Source organism: Drosophila yakuba, chromosome 2R, assembly GCF_016746365.2.
Source record: "Drosophila yakuba strain Tai18E2 chromosome 2R, Prin_Dyak_Tai18E2_2.1, whole genome shotgun sequence".
In the NCBI taxonomy this organism is placed as follows: domain Eukaryota; kingdom Metazoa; phylum Arthropoda; class Insecta; order Diptera; family Drosophilidae; genus Drosophila; species Drosophila yakuba.
In genome coordinates this window covers 16494801-16513304 of record NC_052528.2, presented here as the reverse complement: position 1 = coordinate 16513304, position 18504 = coordinate 16494801, and the positions used below count along the sequence as shown (strand labels likewise).

General features: G+C 42.8%; 6 protein-coding genes across 10 annotated transcripts in view; 4 read left to right on the top strand and 2 right to left on the bottom strand.

Moving 5' to 3' along the window:
• Positions 1-59: 59 nt before the first annotated feature.
• Positions 60-1529, top strand: LOC6530941 (ADP-ribosylation factor-like protein 6). The gene is made up of 4 exons (XM_002091747.4): positions 60-864; positions 919-1050; positions 1108-1236; positions 1301-1529. The coding sequence occupies exons 1-4, from the start codon at positions 687-689 to the stop codon at positions 1465-1467; spliced, it is 606 nt and encodes a 201-aa protein (XP_002091783.1). The 5' UTR covers positions 60-686; the 3' UTR covers positions 1468-1529.
• A 25-nt stretch (positions 1530-1554) lies between these two features.
• LOC6530940 (elongin-C) lies at positions 1555-2849 on the bottom strand. Of its 2 annotated transcripts, XM_015197280.2 has the most exons (3): positions 2743-2849; positions 2449-2660; positions 1555-1841 (listed from the first exon to the last, which is right to left on the bottom strand). In XM_015197280.2, exons 2-3 carry the CDS (start codon positions 2658-2660, stop codon positions 1700-1702), a joined length of 354 nt encoding a protein of 117 aa, XP_015052766.1. In that variant the 5' UTR covers positions 2743-2849; the 3' UTR covers positions 1555-1699. The 2 variants fall into 2 exon arrangements, with proteins under 2 accessions (XP_015052766.1, XP_002091782.1); XM_002091746.4 differs by lacking the exon at positions 2743-2849 and having other exon boundaries at positions 2449-2725.
• Positions 2850-3836: 987 nt separating this feature from the next.
• On the bottom strand, positions 3837-8174 carry LOC6530939 (tubulin beta-1 chain). The gene is made up of 2 exons (XM_002091745.4): positions 8007-8174; positions 3837-5273 (listed from the first exon to the last, which is right to left on the bottom strand). The coding sequence occupies exons 1-2, from the start codon at positions 8061-8063 to the stop codon at positions 3987-3989; spliced, it is 1344 nt and encodes a 447-aa protein (XP_002091781.1). The 5' UTR covers positions 8064-8174; the 3' UTR covers positions 3837-3986.
• A 707-nt stretch (positions 8175-8881) lies between these two features.
• Positions 8882-11672, top strand: LOC6530938. Its single transcript, XM_002091744.4, has 4 exons — positions 8882-9184; positions 9241-9609; positions 9903-10557; positions 10610-11672. Exons 1-4 carry the CDS (start codon positions 9084-9086, stop codon positions 11528-11530), a joined length of 2046 nt encoding a protein of 681 aa, XP_002091780.1. The 5' UTR covers positions 8882-9083; the 3' UTR covers positions 11531-11672.
• A 1679-nt stretch (positions 11673-13351) lies between these two features.
• The window catches only part of LOC6530934 (MAP/microtubule affinity-regulating kinase 3), a 28013-nt gene continuing 22860 nt past the window's right edge, over positions 13352-18504 (top strand). For all 4 annotated transcript variants that reach the window (XM_039372714.2, XM_002091740.4, XM_039372713.2 and 1 more), the window contains exons 1-2: positions 13352-13491; positions 16293-17105. In XM_039372714.2, the coding sequence (XP_039228648.1) occupies positions 16431-17105 (675 nt within the window). In that variant the 5' untranslated portion in view covers positions 13352-13491; positions 16293-16430. The remainder of the gene's footprint in view (positions 13492-16292; positions 17106-18504) is intronic.
• Positions 13371-16347, top strand: LOC6530937 (meiotic recombination protein W68). The gene is made up of 3 exons (XM_002091743.4): positions 13371-13491; positions 14508-14961; positions 15020-16347. The coding sequence occupies exons 2-3, from the start codon at positions 14595-14597 to the stop codon at positions 15646-15648; spliced, it is 996 nt and encodes a 331-aa protein (XP_002091779.1). The 5' UTR covers positions 13371-13491; positions 14508-14594; the 3' UTR covers positions 15649-16347.

The following is an 18504-nucleotide window of genomic DNA, read 5'->3' as shown; positions in this document are numbered from 1 at the left end:
CTTTATCCGGGTTTAAGTTTGAAGTTGTTAATGGATAAAAGTACTACGTGTTATAGTATCTGAATGAGGTCGTTTGGATATCAGTTACGGGCATGAAAGATTTAATAGTTTACTGTTCATTTTATTATTTTCAAAGTAATTTTTTGTACTATTAATGAATTGTGAATATCAAAATGCCAAGCAGTCTAATACATTTAAATAACAAAACTTTTGTAACAAAAGCAACAAATCCTTGGAAGTTTAAGAAATAATTACGTTTTGCAAATGCAACTGGTTTTCTATTAGTTAATTTATATCAACAAAATCACTGCTACAAATTAGAAAAAAATTCTCTCTTTAAAGAAGTATAGCTTCAAAAGCTGAATGTCAATGTATGTCGCTGGGAAATCCTTTTGTGCAGGTGCACTTACGGCCAAAACTATTCCATCTTGGGCATGATGGGTGAGGTCCCCCTGCTTTTTACCAAACCAATACCCAAAGTCACGCCTTGGGTGAACTTGAAAATTTGTGGGGGCGAACAAATCGGAATCGGAAGCGGCAGCCAAAGTTGAAGGTGGCCATAAGTTTCAATAAATCGATGCCAACACCTAGCGGGTTGCCATGGCAATTGAAAGTCCTTTGCAGGGCCAAACACGTCAGGAAAATCGCCGTAAACAAAATAAAATTGATGCCTGTCCGCCAGTAAAATGGGAATGTTGCACAATTTGGCCGACTTGATAAAGATTAAAAAGGATAAGATGACGATACTGGTGCTGGGACTGAACAACAGTGGCAAGTCCTCGATAATTAACCACTTCAAGAAGTCCAGCGAACAGACATCCATTGTGGTGCCCACGGTTGGCTTCATGGTGGAACAGTTTTACAGTAAGTGGTCGTGGTATCATCAAAGCATCCAACTAATTTAGCCCCTTGGAGCAGGCATGTCGGGTGTGTCCATAAAGGCCATCGACATGTCCGGTGCGACGCGATACAGGAATCTTTGGGAGCACCAGTTCAAGAATTGCCACGGAATCATATACGTCATTGACTCCAGCGATCGCATGAGATTCGGTATTGCATGTGCAAATTAACAATGCCCGCATATCCATCTCAATGTTTCCATTTTAGTGGTGGTCAAGGATGAGTTGGATCTGGTGCTGCAGCATCCGGACTTGAGCAACCGCATTGTGCCAATCCTCTTCTATGGCAATAAAATGGACATGGAGGACTCGCTATCCAGCGTGAAAATAGCAGCAGGTGCTTGTCTTAAGTTACTCAACAGATAATTATGATGTCTAATAATAATGTCATCTGCATGCAGCGCTTAGATTGGAGAACATTAAGGATAAACCATGGCACATCTGCTCCAGCAGCGCGATATCCGGCGAGGGTCTGGGCGAGGGTGTCCAGTGGCTCATCCAGCAAATGCGTTTCGCCATGTTGAACAACAAAAATGCCGCCAAATCCAGGTCCAAGCACTCCAAATAGAACTAGAATACGCTCTGCACTTGTCTTGATGTTGAATAAAATGCAATGTTTTTTGAGAAAAAGCAAAGCGCATTACAAATCCAATCGTTTAGGAAATCAACAGAAATTTATTTTCTCGCAGGGACAATCTTCTCGTTTCGTTACAAATTAACATGGGCGAATTACGCTTTACGCAGCCTAGCCCTCTTTCGTTCACTTGTAAATAATGTAAATTCAAATTAACCAATATTATTTAGCAGTCTAGGAAATTAGCCGCCATCAAAAGTTCTAATGCGATCTCCGGAGCGATCGGGAATTCGGGTATTTCGGTAGAACTGTTGGTGTAACGCACTTTATAGGTGAAGTACATGCAGACCTTTTGTAGGACGTGGGATCTGAAACGAATAAATAGTATTAAAAGTTATAAAAAAGGTCTTTTAATGGGCCAGGACTACTACAATGATTCTCATACAGACATAAATTAAATACGCGAATTCTTGACCACTTGAATTTATAACTTGATTTAGTTCCAAGATATGTTGAGTTAAGAGCTAAGGGCTTTTCTCATAAAAAGATAATACCTTACAGTTTGTTACATATTTTGTATGCTATTATAAGTTTTTAGTACATATCAATCAGAATAATTATCAAATAAACATTTTTTTAGAAACGGATAACGTTTGACTAGCATTTGAAATGACACCCGCAGCAATCGAAGCCGGACTGTGTGCTAATCTAATGCGCGCCATTGTGCCCGAGATTACGTGTAAAACGGACAGATTTGAATCATTGCGAGCGATCTGTAATCCGTGGACTTTAGTTGGGTGTGCTGTATGCACCCGTGAAACTGCGTACATATGGCGTATGTACCGTACATCTGTGCAAATTTGTCGCCGGTCAATAGGTCACATAGACATAGATCGCGATGACTGGGTGCAGGTGAGAGCCGGCGGAGCAAATGGGCATGGGCCTGGGCCTGGAAAGGAGGCCCAACCTACTTACGGTATCTCCCGGAAATGCACCTCATTGGCCTCGTTCTCGGCAAACTGACCCGGTCCGGACAACATCGCCCGGATTGTGCCGGAGGTGAGAGCGTGCTCGCGTTTGACGACAAATTCGTGGCCGTCCGAGGAAATCAGCTTCACGTACATGGCGTCCGGACCCTCGCATCCACCGTAGATCTTGTCGCCGCGCTGCTCGTCCATTGCTATCATCTTTAACGGGGGGAAGCGGCAAATCGTTGATGGGATTAGCACGGATCGCGAGAATCGCCCTATTATTTATATTTTATCTTACTTGTCAAATATCAGTCAGTGACACTCACACACGGCCGCACGAAACGCACACACACACAATCAATACACACTGTGCACACTGTTTTCGGTGGCCCTGGCAACGCAGTGTTGCCAGCCGATAAGTAATCGATTTTTAAATATTTTACTGCAAAATTATTTTTAATGCCCTTTTTTGCATTTATAAATAGAACAACAATTTTTAATTTTAAGAATGAAACCTTATTAACATTATGTAAGTTTATAATCTCATTAAACAATTCAGTTTAATCTAAGCTAAACAGAATTGAAATTTTTAACTTTAGATTTAATTTAATCTAAGCTTTATTTTGCATTTGGTATTTTATTAATATTTTCCAATTGGCAAACAAAGCGAAAGCGAATCTGCTGTACAGAAATAGTTAATAGAGTTATTTCAACCAAGCAATTATGCTTATTAAAGCGAATTAAGGTTATGGTTCATGACTCATTACTTATGACACATGCTAAGTGGATTTTGAAGTTTTGAATAAAAACAAAAAAGCACCTAGCCCACCGTCTTGGGAATCGTGTGTGGGAAACTATAGGGATAAGTCTACTATAAAGTATATATATTAATTAGATTTATTGCATGCAAGGCCGACTGAACCACAATGGTACGTACTACGTAGGCGCACTTCCTACGTTGAATATACCATGTGATGTCCTCTTCAAGGGCGAAGCACTTTTGTTTTTGCAACATTCGCTCGAAAGTTGAGGTAGGTTGCAAATCATTGTCAATAAATAAAAGAGTCTATAAATAAACCAATGCTGCGAATGAAATTATCAATCATCAAAACATACCCATGTCCAAAATAAACACAGCCGTTGAAAAGATTTCTATTGTTTTCAGCTGGGGGAGAAAAGCCCATAAAATAAACACAAATTTGCAGTGTGAATTCAAACAAAACGCAAAGTAATGCTGTGAGAAAATGTAAAACAATGGACAAATACTTTGCTTTTGTCATAACGAACACTCATAAGCTTGTTAGCATTAATACTTTCTTATACGAAACCCAGTTTTCACAATGATATCTCTCGTATTGTTCATAAGAAACCCCAATAAAAAAGCCATAATTGTTTAGACTTGTGAACAAAATTGGATCCGACTTTATTGATTACGTTGTTAAGAGAACAAATCTATTACAACTGAATTCATTTGTTCTCGTTTCATTTTTTTTTTTTTTCGCAATACATTGATCGAGAATTTGATTGATTTCCGATTCGAATTTAGTTCTCGTCGACCTCAGCCTCCTGCTCCTCCTCGAACTCGGCGTCCTCGTCGGCGGTGGCCTCCTGGTACTGCTGGTACTCGGACACCAGATCGTTCATGTTGCTCTCGGCCTCGGTGAACTCCATCTCGTCCATGCCCTCGCCGGTGTACCAATGCAAGAAAGCCTTGCGCCTGAACATAGCGGTGAACTGCTCGGAGATGCGCTTGAACAGCTCCTGGATGGCGGTGGAGTTGCCAATGAAGGTGGCGGACATCTTCAGACCACGGGGAGGGATGTCGCACACGGCGGTCTTCACGTTGTTGGGGATCCATTCGACGAAGTAGGAGCTGTTCTTGTTCTGGATGTTCAGCATCTGCTCGTCGACCTCCTTCATGGACATGCGTCCACGGAAGATGGCGGCGACGGTAAGGTAGCGTCCGTGGCGTGGGTCGCAGGCGGCCATCATGTTCTTGGCATCGAACATCTGCTGGGTCAGCTCGGGCACGGTGAGGGCGCGGTACTGCTGGGAGCCTCGGGAGGTCAGGGGAGCGAAGCCGGGCATGAAGAAGTGAAGACGTGGGAAGGGCACCATGTTGACGGCCAGCTTGCGGAGATCAGCGTTCAGTTGGCCGGGGAATCGCAGGCAGGTGGTCACGCCGGACATGGTCAGGGAGACGAGATGGTTCAGGTCACCGTATGTGGGTGTCGTCAGCTTGAGGGTGCGGAAGCAGATGTCGTAGAGAGCCTCGTTGTCGATGCAGTAGGTCTCGTCCGTGTTCTCGACCAGCTGGTGCACCGACAGGGTGGCGTTGTAGGGCTCCACAACGGTGTCCGACACCTTGGGCGACGGCACCACCGAGTATGTGTTCATGATCCTGTCGGGGTACTCCTCGCGGATCTTGGAAATCAGCAGGGTTCCCATACCGGAGCCAGTGCCGCCGCCAAGGGAGTGTGTGAGTTGGAAGCCTTGCAGGCAGTCGCAGGATTCGGCCTCCTTGCGGACAACATCGAGCACTGAGTCCACCAGCTCAGCGCCCTCTGTGTAATGACCCTTGGCCCAGTTGTTGCCGGCACCCGACTGACCGAACACAAAGTTGTCGGGCCTGAAGATCTGGCCGAAAGGTCCCGATCGCACGGAGTCCATGGTGCCGGGCTCCAGATCGACAAGGACAGCGCGGGGCACGTACTTGCCACCGGACGCCTCATTGTAGTACACATTGATGCGCTCCAGCTGCAGGTCGCTGTCACCGTGGTAGGCGCCGGTGGCATCGATGCCGTGCTCATCGGAGATGATCTCCCAGAACTGCAAATGAACAATGGAAGTTGAGAATTCGGGATTAGTGTCAGGACTTGCAGGTGCTGTACAAAATTCCTTGTGAGCGTGAGTCAGCAGGAAAATCGATTTTCTGGGGGTGTTTTCTAACTCAATCTTAAGACAATGTATGAATGACTTGCAATGAGTCACCGCAGCAAATCAATAGTAGTAACATTTTTCTAAGCCTAGGCCATCTGCTGCTTAAAACACGTAAAACGGAAATACATATATGGGTAGTATTTAGCTTCACATAAATCGCATGAGAACGCCCATTTCCATTTGCACAAAAAAACACATTTCGTAATGTAGCAATAAAGAAAACTTTTACTAAACACTGAAACTCATTTCCAATGCTGCAATTAATTTGCTTAAAATTTCCATTCATACTCAGTGAAAGTTGATGCATGTGAAAGGCAATGTTTTCTGTTTTCCTTAACTCCCCAAATACAGAAACCTTCTCGAGCGAAATGTGTGTGCTGGATAGTGGAAAAAGTCAGTCTATATATAACTCTTTATTGATTGGAAGAAATGGGCACAAGCGGCCGATGTACATATATACGTATGTCATGTCATGTCTGGGCTCGGCTGTGTGGTTTTGGCCACCCATGTACGCCGCCATCATAAACTCTGTGTATGGGCCGAGCTCCGATTAACATAACTTATTCGCTGCCATTTTTGGTGCGTTTCCACCACCACGACCAACAGCAGCACACCAACGATAACGTCATCTGGCGTGGGTTTTCGTTTCGTTTTGGATCTCGAGGCGCAGCTGTCATTGCGTTCCGCCGACCGATCTCACTCGAATCTTCGGGCGTGGGCTGAAACCTCCAGTTGTATGACTACTATCATCTGTCTGTCTGTATGTAGTCTACGTGCTGCCCCCACGCAATGCCGGCGACCTCAGAGCCGGGCTCTTGCCACCCCAAAAGCCCCCCGCTTCCGATGCGGCTTACATCACCGGTTGGTTCGGTTCGGGTCTCGCGACCCACTCTCGTTTCTACCAGACGAAGACGGAAACGGAGGAGGAGCAGTGGGTACCACTTGGAGAGAGGCGTTGGCGTTGGCTGTTTGCTGAGAGGTTGAAACTGCAGCTCAATGCTCCAACTGGCGACCATCTGGCGCATAAATCGTCCGCTTTTGAGGGCATTACGTCACCTTAACTTTTTGCGATTGTCGTTGTTTATGTCGCGTAAACAAATAAAAACAATTAACCGAAAATAAGTCGCTACAATGGTATTGGAGGAAATGCGTGGTTGACACTCGTTTAGCGAATTGGCACCGTCATACCGGATTCTATGTATATAGAATGTATATATAAATATAGAAATGCCCATTTGTAAGCCGGTCGGGTCGAAAGAATGAGAGAGTGAGATAGAGAGAGGGAGAGCGCAGGATTGAGAGCCATACTTGGGCACAACAATTGTGATGTTGCAGCTGCTCGGGTTTTAAGGCGTTTCCGAGGGTTGTTTTTTTTCAGCCCATGCCCAGAAGCCCAGGAGCCCAGGATGTGGGTATTGATTTTTCGGGCAAGGACTAGAAAGATTCGTCATCATCAACATCACCTTCGTGTCCCGTGTCCCGTTATCCACACGCATGTGCAGCACCGCCCTTCTCCGTTTCGTTGTGCTTGTGTGCGTGAGGAAACTGGGATAGAGACAAACAGATGGCAAATTCCTCTATATACGGTCATGTCACCTTGCAGACTCCCAATCTCCCTACTGCTCAACGAAAACTTTCATTTGGGCACATTCTGACCGAATGCGAACAAAAATCTGCCTATACTATAGTCATGAATAGAAAATAGAAAATTGTTTCATTTCGTGATAAGATAGAGAAGTAGCGCAAATTAAAGAAGGCAACAGAGTTTGGAATGCATGAAAATCGATAGAACAGCTAATGCAGCCTACGTACATATATCTACATACTTATATCCCATCTATGTATAAGATCAACTCTTATACGCTCTGCGAACCGGTCAACGGCGACCGGTTCAGCCATTTTAGGTTAAAATGACGTCATGTTTTCTCTTTAGAAGACGCATAGCGGCAAAAAAAAAAAAAAAAGAATAAAATGAAAAAAAAAAAAAACCGGCCGACGCTCACACATACAAATGAGCATTAAACTTTTGTGTGTGTGTGTGTGTGTGTGTAGAAAAGCTATCGTGTTTTGACGATAGAAAAGTACCCTTCACCATCTGGGCAGTGGAATGGCTTTCACAACCGGTGAAAAACTATGAAAGTCTTTCGCCCAAGAGAAAATGACTCATGCATGCAACACGCACACAGACATTTACATAGCCACCAGCGACGGTGTAATTGCAGACACACCCAACTATAATTACTTACATACATATGTGCACAAAGTACATATGCGAATGTCAATGGCCCTAAAACATCATATCGATCGGAATTTCGGGCGTAACAAACTTCCGTTCTAAATTTTAGACCCAAAATGCCAAAGTGAAACAACAAATTTCGAGCATCTTTGCGAAATCGGACAAATATTCGGTATATACAAACACAGATGCCGGGACTCAAAAAGACCACTCGCACGCACACACACACAACTTGGTATACATAAATGCAAATGTGTGAGTGTGAAAATGCCGGCCTCAATACAAATTTTTGCCACATGGACAGCGGAGTCGTGCAAAAATGACGCCATTTTGGCAACTGTACTCTCGTTGGAAAATGAATGGAAAATGCAAATGGAAAAACTTACCTTGGCGCCGATTTGGTTGCCGCACTGACCAGCTTGGATGTGAACGATTTCCCTCATTTTGTATTTGTTTTAGGCTTTTGAACTTTTAACTTAAAATTATCTTTCGCTTATAGCAGTCGAACACAACACAAACTGTCCGCTTCACACACTTGGAAAAATTAGTGCACTCGCTGTGGAGAGCGCGGGCTTTTATACGATGGGTGCAGTGTGACCATACAAAATGTGCAGAAATATACTTCAAACACCATTTTCAGGCTGCGAATATACCAAAAATAAACCATTTGCCTGGCATAACATTAATTAATAATTAATGTAAATAAAATTAATATAATGTTTAATTGAAAGGTAGTTGCCTAATTAAAAAATTGATTGAATAGGAATTTTTTTAAGTCTTCTTTTTCGCATTAAACTTAGATGGAACTTTAATATGCAGTGCGAACGTGTTAAGCTCAAAAATTAACACCAGATGTAATCAAAATTTCAAATATGTAAGCAATTAAAATTTTTTAATAATTTTAAATCTTTAAAATATAATTCAAAAGTAAATTATTTTTTATAATGATTGTTATTTGCGTAGATATTATACCTCAAATAAACAGATTCCGTAAATTACGGCGACAACAAATGTTTAACAATCATTTTTATATTTTTACTATAAACTATTGGCTGACTTTTTTCGAAGTTATCATTTTTATTTCTTTAGAAAAAGTAACAATGGATACTCTTCATTCATAGTTTATAAAAAATAATTATAAAACCAACGTACAGTATTTTAGCAGTCCTACCACCTTAACATTTGGCGACTGTTCCAGCTCGCAGGCAAGATGACATAGGACGCCCAAATTAGAAACTATCGCATCGGCTAACCGCTAACCATCACCATCACTAGGAGTTCCGCGATATTATTTTGTGGTTATTTTATGCGCGCGCCAATGCCGACTTGCATGCCGGCGTTGCGTTGGTTTGGAAAAAGTGCATTTCTAACTGACATCTGGATAGTTAAGTGACTGCATGACTCGCAAAGGCCCCAGCCAGACTGCATAGATAACCGCGCGAGATTACCAAAATATTAAAGAGATGCTAACCCTACTAATTCCGCTGGCGGCGACTGCCATACCTGTTTGTGCCATTCTCTTTGTAGCCGGCACGTTTCTTTTCAAGGCTTATATTAGCATACGGTGAGTGAGGCATCGCCTACTACTAGTCCAGACTAACTAACCCACACCGTCTAAAGATCTCGCTACGATGCACGGGTGAACTGCTGGTTCTGCAATGGCAACGCACGAGTTCCCTACCAGGATCGCAACAGTTGGACCTGCCCGTCGTGTGAGCAGTACAATGGATTCACCAAGGACGGCGACTACAACCGGGACATGACGTCGCAGCGGGACTGCAGCCTCGGCTCCCAGAAGAACAGCTCCAAAGGCAGCTCCAGCATCTGTGCCAACTCGTATTACTCGGATGTCCTCACTGCTCATACTCCAGCTCCCAAAAATGGCCTGTGCGACCAGTGCAACGAGGCGCAGCGCCTGAAGGTGGAGAAGCTCTCGCAATTCGAGCCTAAGAACGAGTCCCGATTCGATCAGGAACTCAAGGTTTACAGGTGAGCAAATTAAATCGGCAAAGTTTTAATAGCTATGACGATACGCATTATATTTTTAATGTTATAGTATTTATTTAATGAAATTTGTTGATAAAAGAAGTTTACCGTGCTAAAGTCAAGCAAATATGATATACGAATGCCCTAATATAATCTAAAAGACACGTATCTAAATTGGTATGCAAAGCAATGACGTGAAAACTAGATTAGCTTCTTTCTATAAAAGATAACCTATTTCATAAGTATAGTTAGAACATAATAAGTTTATATAAAATAATAATTTTTATTTTATGTAGAGAACGACTGGAGAAGCAGTTTCGCCTGTGCAGCAGCTGCGAACGACATGTGAACAAAGTCCTGCACGAGAAGAAGAAAATGGTGCTGAGCTCCAAGTTCCTGAACTACATCATCAAGGGAGCATCGCTGCTCAAGCAGCCACACTTCAACCGATTGGCCAGTGCCCAAAAGCAGTACAAACTGCAGCGATACCGCGCTCTGATGACCATCCTGACTGTGGTCAACATTGTATGCCTGCTGTGCCGGCTGCCAAATGCAACTGCCATTCAGTTTACTTCTTACCTTGGAAAATTCTTTGGGCTAACCTTGTTCTATGCCTACTCCCATGTTCTGGCCTTCTTTAGAGTGGTAACTTCGGAAGTGGGACTTTTCCTGGAGCAGCGTGAAATGACAGCCAAACTTTTATTGTACGGCCGCACCTTTGGCAAGCTCTTGCTGTATTCGCTGGGTTTGAGCCAACAGCAAGTGCAGCAGGCAACCTTCGCGTCCTGCTTTATTGGGCTCTACCCATATGCCATGCTGGCCCTGTGTTTTCTGCACAAGATTTACGACGGATTGAAACTTACGCGATTCACCATTGCTCTACTGCTTTGGAGTGCGTATGCCATGGGAATTGAGCTCCTGGATCCTTACATCAATGGAATATCTTTTATAGTAAGTGAGTTTACATATATTTGAACCTTGTTTAAAAAAATCATTTCTACAGCTAATGGGAAGTATTGTCACCCTCATTTTGTTGGCCACCAACCGGACCAATCTGTTAAGCCAAGTGAACCAGGACGAGGCTGCCTGCGAGAGCTTCCATCGCCTCTGTGCGGACGAATGCGATGAGGAAACACTGAGCATGCTCAGTCAGCAGTTAAGTGGATGCAGCGATATCAGCAATGGCAGTCTGTCCATTCCCAACGCTTCCGTTTGCCACTCACCCGCCCCCACGATTTCCCAGCGAACAATCCAGGCGCCTGCTTCTCTGCTGTCCCTGGACTCGTTGCATCTGTCGAAGCAACGGATGGAACAGCAGGCGGCTTGGTCTTCAAACTATGGAGGTGCCTCTACAGTGATTGCCCCGCGAGCCCAGCCAGCGATGATGTTCCAACAGAAGCCCATGAGGCCATTAGAGTCACAATGGTATCGCCATGGGCCAAGTAATCTGGCCCAAGGCCATGCTTTCACTAGGTCTACGCAAAATCTGTTAATGCCATCGCGTTTGCCGCCCATAAGCAGGAATGTCGGCGGAGCTGATGTAAGCGCTTGGGTGGCAGCCAATCAGAGTGTCAACCAGGATCTGAGCACTGCCAGTCTAATGAGACATTACGAAGAGAAACAGCAGAATCAACTTTCCCGCACATCGTCTCAATCTTCTGGATTTGAGTCGCAGCCACGTCCAGAAACCCAATGGGGAACCGCTGCTCCAACTGTAAGGGACTACGGCTGGTCCGAAGCCCGTGAGAGTCAGCGAAATCTCGCAGTTTTTCCGCCAATGCCATCGCCCACACCCACAATAACGCCTAGTGAATATCAATACTCGAGGACAACTCTTCCGCAGCAGCAGCCAACTATTCAGCCGGGGGATTTACTTAGAAAGTGGATCGAGAGTAGCTCAAAATCCTCTCAACCAATCCACTAATATGGGATATAAGGTCATAAATATCTAGAAGAACATAGAAAAATTATTGCATTTACAAAGACCACAAGGATCAATGGGATTGTTAAAATGCTGGAAAAAATAACCGTCAGTTAGCGAATAATACAAATTTGACTTAACTTAATTATCAAATAATTTATTTTTGACTTTCAGTTATTAAGGTTTCTTTATTCTACTAATGGTTAGTCCTCCCTTTACATATAAACGACTGGATAAGTAGTGTTTAGCTAGACATTATTTAATCTGTTTACCTCTAAGTGGTGGTTTTCCATATAGAATCCTTCAGAGAATTGGGAGCTAGGGAGAAGGTAATACGAATACTACTTAATTTTAAAGGGAGAAGAGAGCGTTGGTATTTAGTTATTTATTCAATTGAAGACGATCATTTAAAGTTTGTTTTTATCTCTAACTGAACTCAGCAGGAGCTTCTGCACTTTTGTGACTCACATAAACTAGATAAATTGTTTATTATACAAATACATATTTTTTTAAATAAAACTAAAAAAAAAATAATATTTCTTATTCGTCATTAACTCATAATGCATAAAGAAAAAGTTTTTTTAATTGAATAAGAACAGTGACGTTTACCATATATGTTTTTTAATCTATTTGAAACTGAAACGGTTTCAACAAATGATGGTATTACTCTTAAAAAATGGTTTATCGTTCTCTTTAATTTCAAAGCACGCTCTCTCTTAAAGCAGTGCTGCCAGACCTGCTAGGGGAGCGGTGTAGAAATCTAAGTGGCCGTTTCCGCAGTGGGGATGGCAGCTCAAAAATACCGCTATTTGCCTCTGAAAGTATTTGGTTTTCTCTTCAACCAATATTGAAGATCTTAATTTATTCCTTTCAGAACTTAGATCTCTTATTTTTACTAGTTTTTTTATAAAATATAAATAAATTGGGGCTTTTAAGTGAACTTATAAATTACGTACATTGTGTAGTCCATATCCAGTTTCGAAATATGGACGTAAATGATTATTTTAAATTGATAGTTTTTCAATCTCAAACTGTGGGGCGCGGTTGTTCGAATGAGAGAAAGCGGCCTTTTTAGTATATTAGTAGCCACCGGGGGAAATTATTAGTATTTTTGAAGTCCGTCTAGCTGGCAACACTGCTACAATATGGCTGCCGTATCGTAATGTGAATTTTTTTGAGAGACCGAGACGTACATACTTTTGTTGCTGCCAAAGTGGATGTAGACGGAGGAAAATAGTAATATTTAACTGCGTTGCGTGAGCGGGACAATCGTCGTTTGCCAATTGCGGCCACCGCTTATGTCGGCTAATCGGCTATCAATAATAATAATAGTAATCGTATCAATATCAAGTTACCCATTACCCATCGCGGATACACATTAGTTTTGCGAAGGGCAGAGCAGCGCAGAGCATATAGCGAATATTTCCATTTGTTGCCAACAAGACTGTCGTTGTTGTTGTTGTTATTGTGGCTTTTCAGTGAGAGGGAAGAGAAGTGGGGGTGCGTTCGTAATCTTTGTGAAAAATCGGTGACCGTTCTTCTTTAACAAAAAAGCGAAGGAAAAAAAAAATACCATCGCGATAAGAAAATATAAGAAAGAAAAATCTGATTGAAAACCAAAGAGCTGCTGCTACTGCTGCTGTGCGAGTGAGAGCGGGCGAGAGCTAGTGAGCGAGTGAGAAAGCTATGTATTGCATTTGCATTTCGTTGTGTGTGTCGTCGTTTTCGTTCGGTAAAAGTCGGTAAAAAGCAGAGCCTTTCCAAACCTAACCACTTTCGGGTAAACGGAATCGGAAAAGGAACTGGGAAAATCGAAAGAAATTAAATAATAATATGCGTTACATCGATGGCAACACCAACAACACCAGCAGAGACCAGCAGCTAGCGACTCCTCTCTGAGCGAGAGAGCGAATAGCTTTTCAGCTTTAGCTTTTCTTGGGCCGATCGGAAATTGTATTTGATTGGTAAGTACAAGAAGTGGCAGCACCATAACCAGCAAATCAATACTTGGGCTGCCATTCCGTTTCGTTTCGTTCCGTTCGTTAGTTTTCCTAGCCCATTCGTTGGCGCTCTTTCTTTTCCCCCACACTCTCTCTTTCTCTCTCCCGAAAGAGAGCGAAAAGCCCCCCGCCCGCCCCCACTTGGTGCATGTGTGCGTGCTTTGTAATAACGAGTACACTTTTCTGCACATACGAAAAAGAAGAAAAAAGAATAATAAAATAAGAAGAAAAAATGAAAGACCGAATAAAGAAATTCACATAAACTTATGGCACTCTCCATCTCCCTCGCGCTTTCTTCGGCTGCCACTAGTGTGCGTGCTTAAATTTTTAAAAAACAGTTGTTTTCACCGAAAGGGAATTTTCATTTCAATGGTATATTTTTAGCCAGCAAGCTCCTTTCGGAAATTATTTATAACCCCCCTCGAAATGTTTCCACGCAACGATTTACGCGATAAACTTTTACAAAAGCAGATATAAGTATGTGCAAAGCCCACTTGATTTTCGTATGCTATGTAAGTCCACGAATTGCTTACGTATTTATGAAATATTACTGTGCGTAGGTCGGTGGGCGTGTATCAGCGTTTCAGCCCACAGTTTTCACTCATTTTCCTGCGGGGTTTCCGCTTGTGACAAAGGCATTCAAAGAAACAAATAGAAAACCCTGGGGGCGTGGCACCCCTGTGCAATTAAATTAGACCAAAATGTGCTTACACTCAAAATTCTATAGAATGTTTCAAAACATTGGACTCATTCGCATAAACATTAAAATTCATGCGAATTCAGTGCTAAAGGAAATTGGGTGCAAGGATACATAAAGTTGGGGAAATTGCAAAATGTAACTGTTTAAAATTTAAGTGTTAGTAAACAAGATCTTGTTAAGATGTAGCTTATAATGTATCACAAAATGTTATTACCACACGTAAAATTATATTTATTGTCAATTGCTTTTGATTTGGATATTAAACAGCCTCATTTTGTAGATGATTAATTGCGAAAGTACAAAATCAAGAAGCCGTACAGATTTGTTGTTAAGAATCCGTGCCTAATATAAGTAAATTGCTAGAACAATGGGTGAATTTGCGGAGAGTATAGAAAGAATTGCCCTCGAGCTGCTGAGCAACTTGGTCCAAGGCAATGCCACTCTACGTGTTCCCCGAAATTCAGCCGGAAACATGATCACGGAATATCGACGGGTCAGCTATAATAATCACGGAAGTCGCCATAGCTTTTGTTTGCTGATTTACATGCTCTCCCGTGTACACCGATTGCAAGTCCGTGGAGGAAGCTTCACCGTCCGTGGACTATACTATGACAATCCCCTGCTCATCCGGTCGCAGTCCAGGATTGCCGAAGCCAGGCTGGATGTCTGTCGTATGCTGAGCACATCCCCACTAAGGTTGGGCATACTGGCCGCCTCCAAGGGCCTGGTGGCAGGTGAGTTAATCTGGAAACCCTAATCGAAGGCTGCCTGCTCATTCGGTTACTCTTGTAGGCGACCTAAGGCTGCTTATGACCAACGGAGATGTTCTGGACAGTAGCTTGTATGGTGGACCTATGACATTGCCCACGGATCCCGAGAAGATAGATCGAATCGAAACTCAGGCGGAATTTGTACTGATCGTTGAAAAGGAGTCGGTGTTTGAGAGTCTCTTATCTAGAAATGTTTTTGGAACTTTTAAACGCCGGTTCATCCTGATAACTGGAAAGGGATACCCCGATTGCTGTACCCGGAGGATTGTCCACCGACTCACCATGGAGAACCAACTGTCGGCCTACATTCTCGTGGACGCCGATCCATTTGGCGTCGAGATAATGCTTGTCTATCGTCATGGCTCGCAGTCGATGAGTTTTTCCAGCCAAGGACTAACCACTCCTGCGCTGCGTTGGATTGGGCTACACCCCTCGGAGATTCCCGCACTCGGCACTGTAGCGGTTGCCCTGGTTGCCGGCGACAACAAGAAAATCAATGACCTCCTCGCCCGCAACGATTTGGAGCCGGGAGTGCGGCAGGAACTGCGCATGCTGCAGGACGTTCAGTTAAAGGCCGAAATCGAGAGTGTCGTCGACTTCCTGACCGACGACTATATACCGAATAAAATCAATCGGAACTTGTTTTTGTAGTGCTCAGTGGTAAACTCCATAAGCCAAATATGAATTCTTACGATTGTATTACTCAGTTTGTACCAAATCAATCTATACTGAAATACCATAAGACTCCTAAAATAGTTTTATAACTATTAGTTCGCGTAATTGATTTTCCATTAATATTTGAGTTAATTAAAATAGTAATTAAACAATTAAATTCCTTGTTGTTTGGGAATCCGATTTTTTTTAATGTTATTAAGTTTTAAGTATAGTTTTAATGCAGCTACATGTAGTCTTGATATAACTAATTAATATTAAATTACCTTAAGATCGCTGCCATGAAAAAGATAAATTGAATAGCTAGATAATTAACGGAGAATAGCAACTTACACTCGTAATGTCTGAGTAATCTGCTTCTAGTGGTTCGTATTGAGTGGTCAACTTGATTTTCTGCATTACTTTGTGTGGACAAAGCTAGTAGACTCAAGCAGACAAAGGAGATTATTTTTTTTTTATTGTGCTTTTAAAGTGTTATGGCTTGAGGTCGGTAATCGGAGCTGGTAATTGGCTACGTTTTTGATAATGGCAAGTGAACGGCCAGCCATATTATAAGTGCCGAAATATACGAATGGTCTGCTTTGTTTAGCTCCTTACTAATTGAGTGCATTTATTTCTTGCAGATGTGAAGGAGTACCACGGATGATAGAAACCCATTGGGCATTTGACTACTTTTAAGCACCGAAACCTGAAAGACTCCCGAAAATACTCGAATCTCACGTGCAGAATCTCTAAGAAACCCTATTGGACTGTTTGGAAATATGTCGACAGCAATGCGCACCACACTGCAGCCAGTTCCTGAAGCCCTGCCAGCGGATGGTGTGTCCAATGGCACAGCATCCAATGTTGCAGCACCGGCGGCGCCAGTATCGAGCGCCACAAACGCGGTGCCACCACTGGCCGCCGTCTCCAGCACAACAACCACCTACTCGATCAGCACATCCTCGCATTCGGTCAAGGATCAGCAGCAACAGCAACAGCAGCAGCAGCATGATTCGGCCAATGCAAACATTGTGTCACTGCCACCAACGACAACGCCAGTCGCCAACACCAACACAATGATGCCCATTGTAACGTCCTCGAATTCGGCCACCAGCAATAGTACTGCGGCCACGCCCACGCCGGCCTCGGGGGCGGCAGCGACAGGTGGAGTGGGATCAGTGTCTCAGGGTCCGGCGCCCGTTTCGGCGTCAGCGGCCAACACCAATCACTCGCACCAGCACAGCCACCAGCACCACCATCATGTGGCCAACAACATGACCACCGACGGTGCCCGCTTGTCCAGCAACAACTCGGCGGCAGTGGCCGGCACAGCGATTAACCACCACCATCACCACACCCCCGGCAGCGGAGTGGCGCCCACCGTCAACAAGAACGTGCTCAGCACCCACTCGGCTCATCCCTCCGCGATCAAGCAACGAACCTCGTCCGCCAAGGTGAGTCCCTTTTTGGGTTTCCTCAGTATCAGTACCTATCATCCGTACCCACGTCCCTAAGTCCGTCTCTTTTTGGGGGGCTTATTCACCAACCCATCTTTTGTTTGCTCCTGCGTTCTGTGGCTTGGGTCATCACTATTTGTATGGTCCATTTATAGGGTATCAAGGAAAGGTAAGGTGAAGTGAAGCCTCTTAAAGTTTTAACCAGCTTGTAGAATGCACAATACAATACAGCTAAATTTGAATCCTTAACAAAGAGTAGTTAATGTACTTTACGATCTAAGCTTCGCCTTACAGGAGTCTTCCGTTTGTGTCAAATGTGCCGTACCACAAATAATTCTGTGTTTTGTCAGGTGGGGGAAAGTATATAAATACATCTAAAAAATCATATCACATATCAGAGCTAGAAATCTGCCTTTGTAAGGGACACGTTTAGTTTTATGAATTTTATCTACTATAACTGATGTCTCATATTATGAGTAATCCAAAACTCGTATACATCTCATTGTTTTTCTTATATCATCATCATTGAACACAGTGTTAAATTAAGTGAATATCGCTTGTATCATAGCTTTTGTTATGTTACAGTATCAAATCGACAAGTTCAGTGAACTCTTTTAACACGACAAATGGGTTGGTATCTTAGACTATTTCATATCTGGGACCTGTTCAATGATTTTGATATATACAATATAGCTTTAACTTTATTTACTCATTTACAAGAAATTTGGGTGGTACTGTTATACATTACCGTATCTTTTGGGTACTTGCTAATTGGTAGCACCAACGGTTCAAAGTATATACAAAATGAGTGTACTTTGCTTCATTCGAAAAACGAAAAGTCTGAGTCAATACAGCTGACTACGTCCATTCAGAAGTGCAATTATAGTATTTTAAACAATTCTCGATAATCACATCACGTCAGTCAGTCTCTATATATCCTCTCTATTTCTCTGTCTTTATCTTTGTTATCCAAGCCAAATCCGTGGGATCCGTACTTCTCTTCGCACAATCATATAACTGTTTTGATTTTAAATAATTCTCTGCCTTGGTTTGTGTGTTTGTATCCGACATACACTTGAATAGTTTACGTGGTGTAGGTAAATAAGCTTAACTAGTTGCCTTTGTGGACGTTAGGTGTGGACTCGTGAGTGACTAACTTATAACGATCTCAACTAACAGCACTGCTTTATCCTCATAAAAGACATTTCTGGCCTGTGTCAGTTCCAAGAGGTTTTGAAATCGCATTGTGTGTTTTCAAATTGGGTTCTCTTCTTCTTTTTTGATATTGTTTTTATCACATAAAGAAGAAATATATTTAAAATTTTTTAACGAAATTTTGGATAAAAATGTTTTATATGAAGAGAAGATTCATTTTTTAAAAATTTTAAATTATTAA

Bases quoted from the DNA above. Each gene is read 5' to 3' on its own strand.
- LOC6530941 (XM_002091747.4), top strand. From the start codon at position 687: ATGGGAATGTTGCACAATTTGGCCGACTTGATAAAGATTAAAAAGGAT. The intron at 865-918 runs GTAAGTGGTCGT...CCCTTGGAGCAG, and splicing joins CATGGTGGAACAGTTTTACA to GCATGTCGGGTGTGTCCATA. The intron at 1,237-1,300 runs GTGCTTGTCTTA...ATCTGCATGCAG, and splicing joins CAGCGTGAAAATAGCAGCAG to CGCTTAGATTGGAGAACATT.
- LOC6530940 (XM_015197280.2), bottom strand. From the start codon at position 2,660: ATGATAGCAATGGACGAGCAGCGCGGCGACAAGATCTACGGTGGATGC. The intron at 1,842-2,448 runs GTAAGTAGGTTG...TATTCGTTTCAG, and splicing joins GTGCATTTCCGGGAGATACC to ATCCCACGTCCTACAAAAGG.
- LOC6530939 (XM_002091745.4), bottom strand. From the start codon at position 8,063: ATGAGGGAAATCGTTCACATCCAAGCTGGTCAGTGCGGCAACCAAATC. The intron at 5,274-8,006 runs GTAAGTTTTTCC...GTTCATTTGCAG, and splicing joins GCAACCAAATCGGCGCCAAG to TTCTGGGAGATCATCTCCGA.
- LOC6530938 (XM_002091744.4), top strand. From the start codon at position 9,084: ATGCTAACCCTACTAATTCCGCTGGCGGCGACTGCCATACCTGTTTGT. The intron at 9,185-9,240 runs GTGAGTGAGGCA...CACCGTCTAAAG, and splicing joins AAGGCTTATATTAGCATACG to ATCTCGCTACGATGCACGGG. The intron at 10,558-10,609 runs GTAAGTGAGTTT...TCATTTCTACAG, and splicing joins TCAATGGAATATCTTTTATA to CTAATGGGAAGTATTGTCAC.
- LOC6530937 (XM_002091743.4), top strand. From the start codon at position 14,595: ATGGGTGAATTTGCGGAGAGTATAGAAAGAATTGCCCTCGAGCTGCTG. The intron at 14,962-15,019 runs GTGAGTTAATCT...TTACTCTTGTAG, and splicing joins CTCCAAGGGCCTGGTGGCAG to GCGACCTAAGGCTGCTTATG.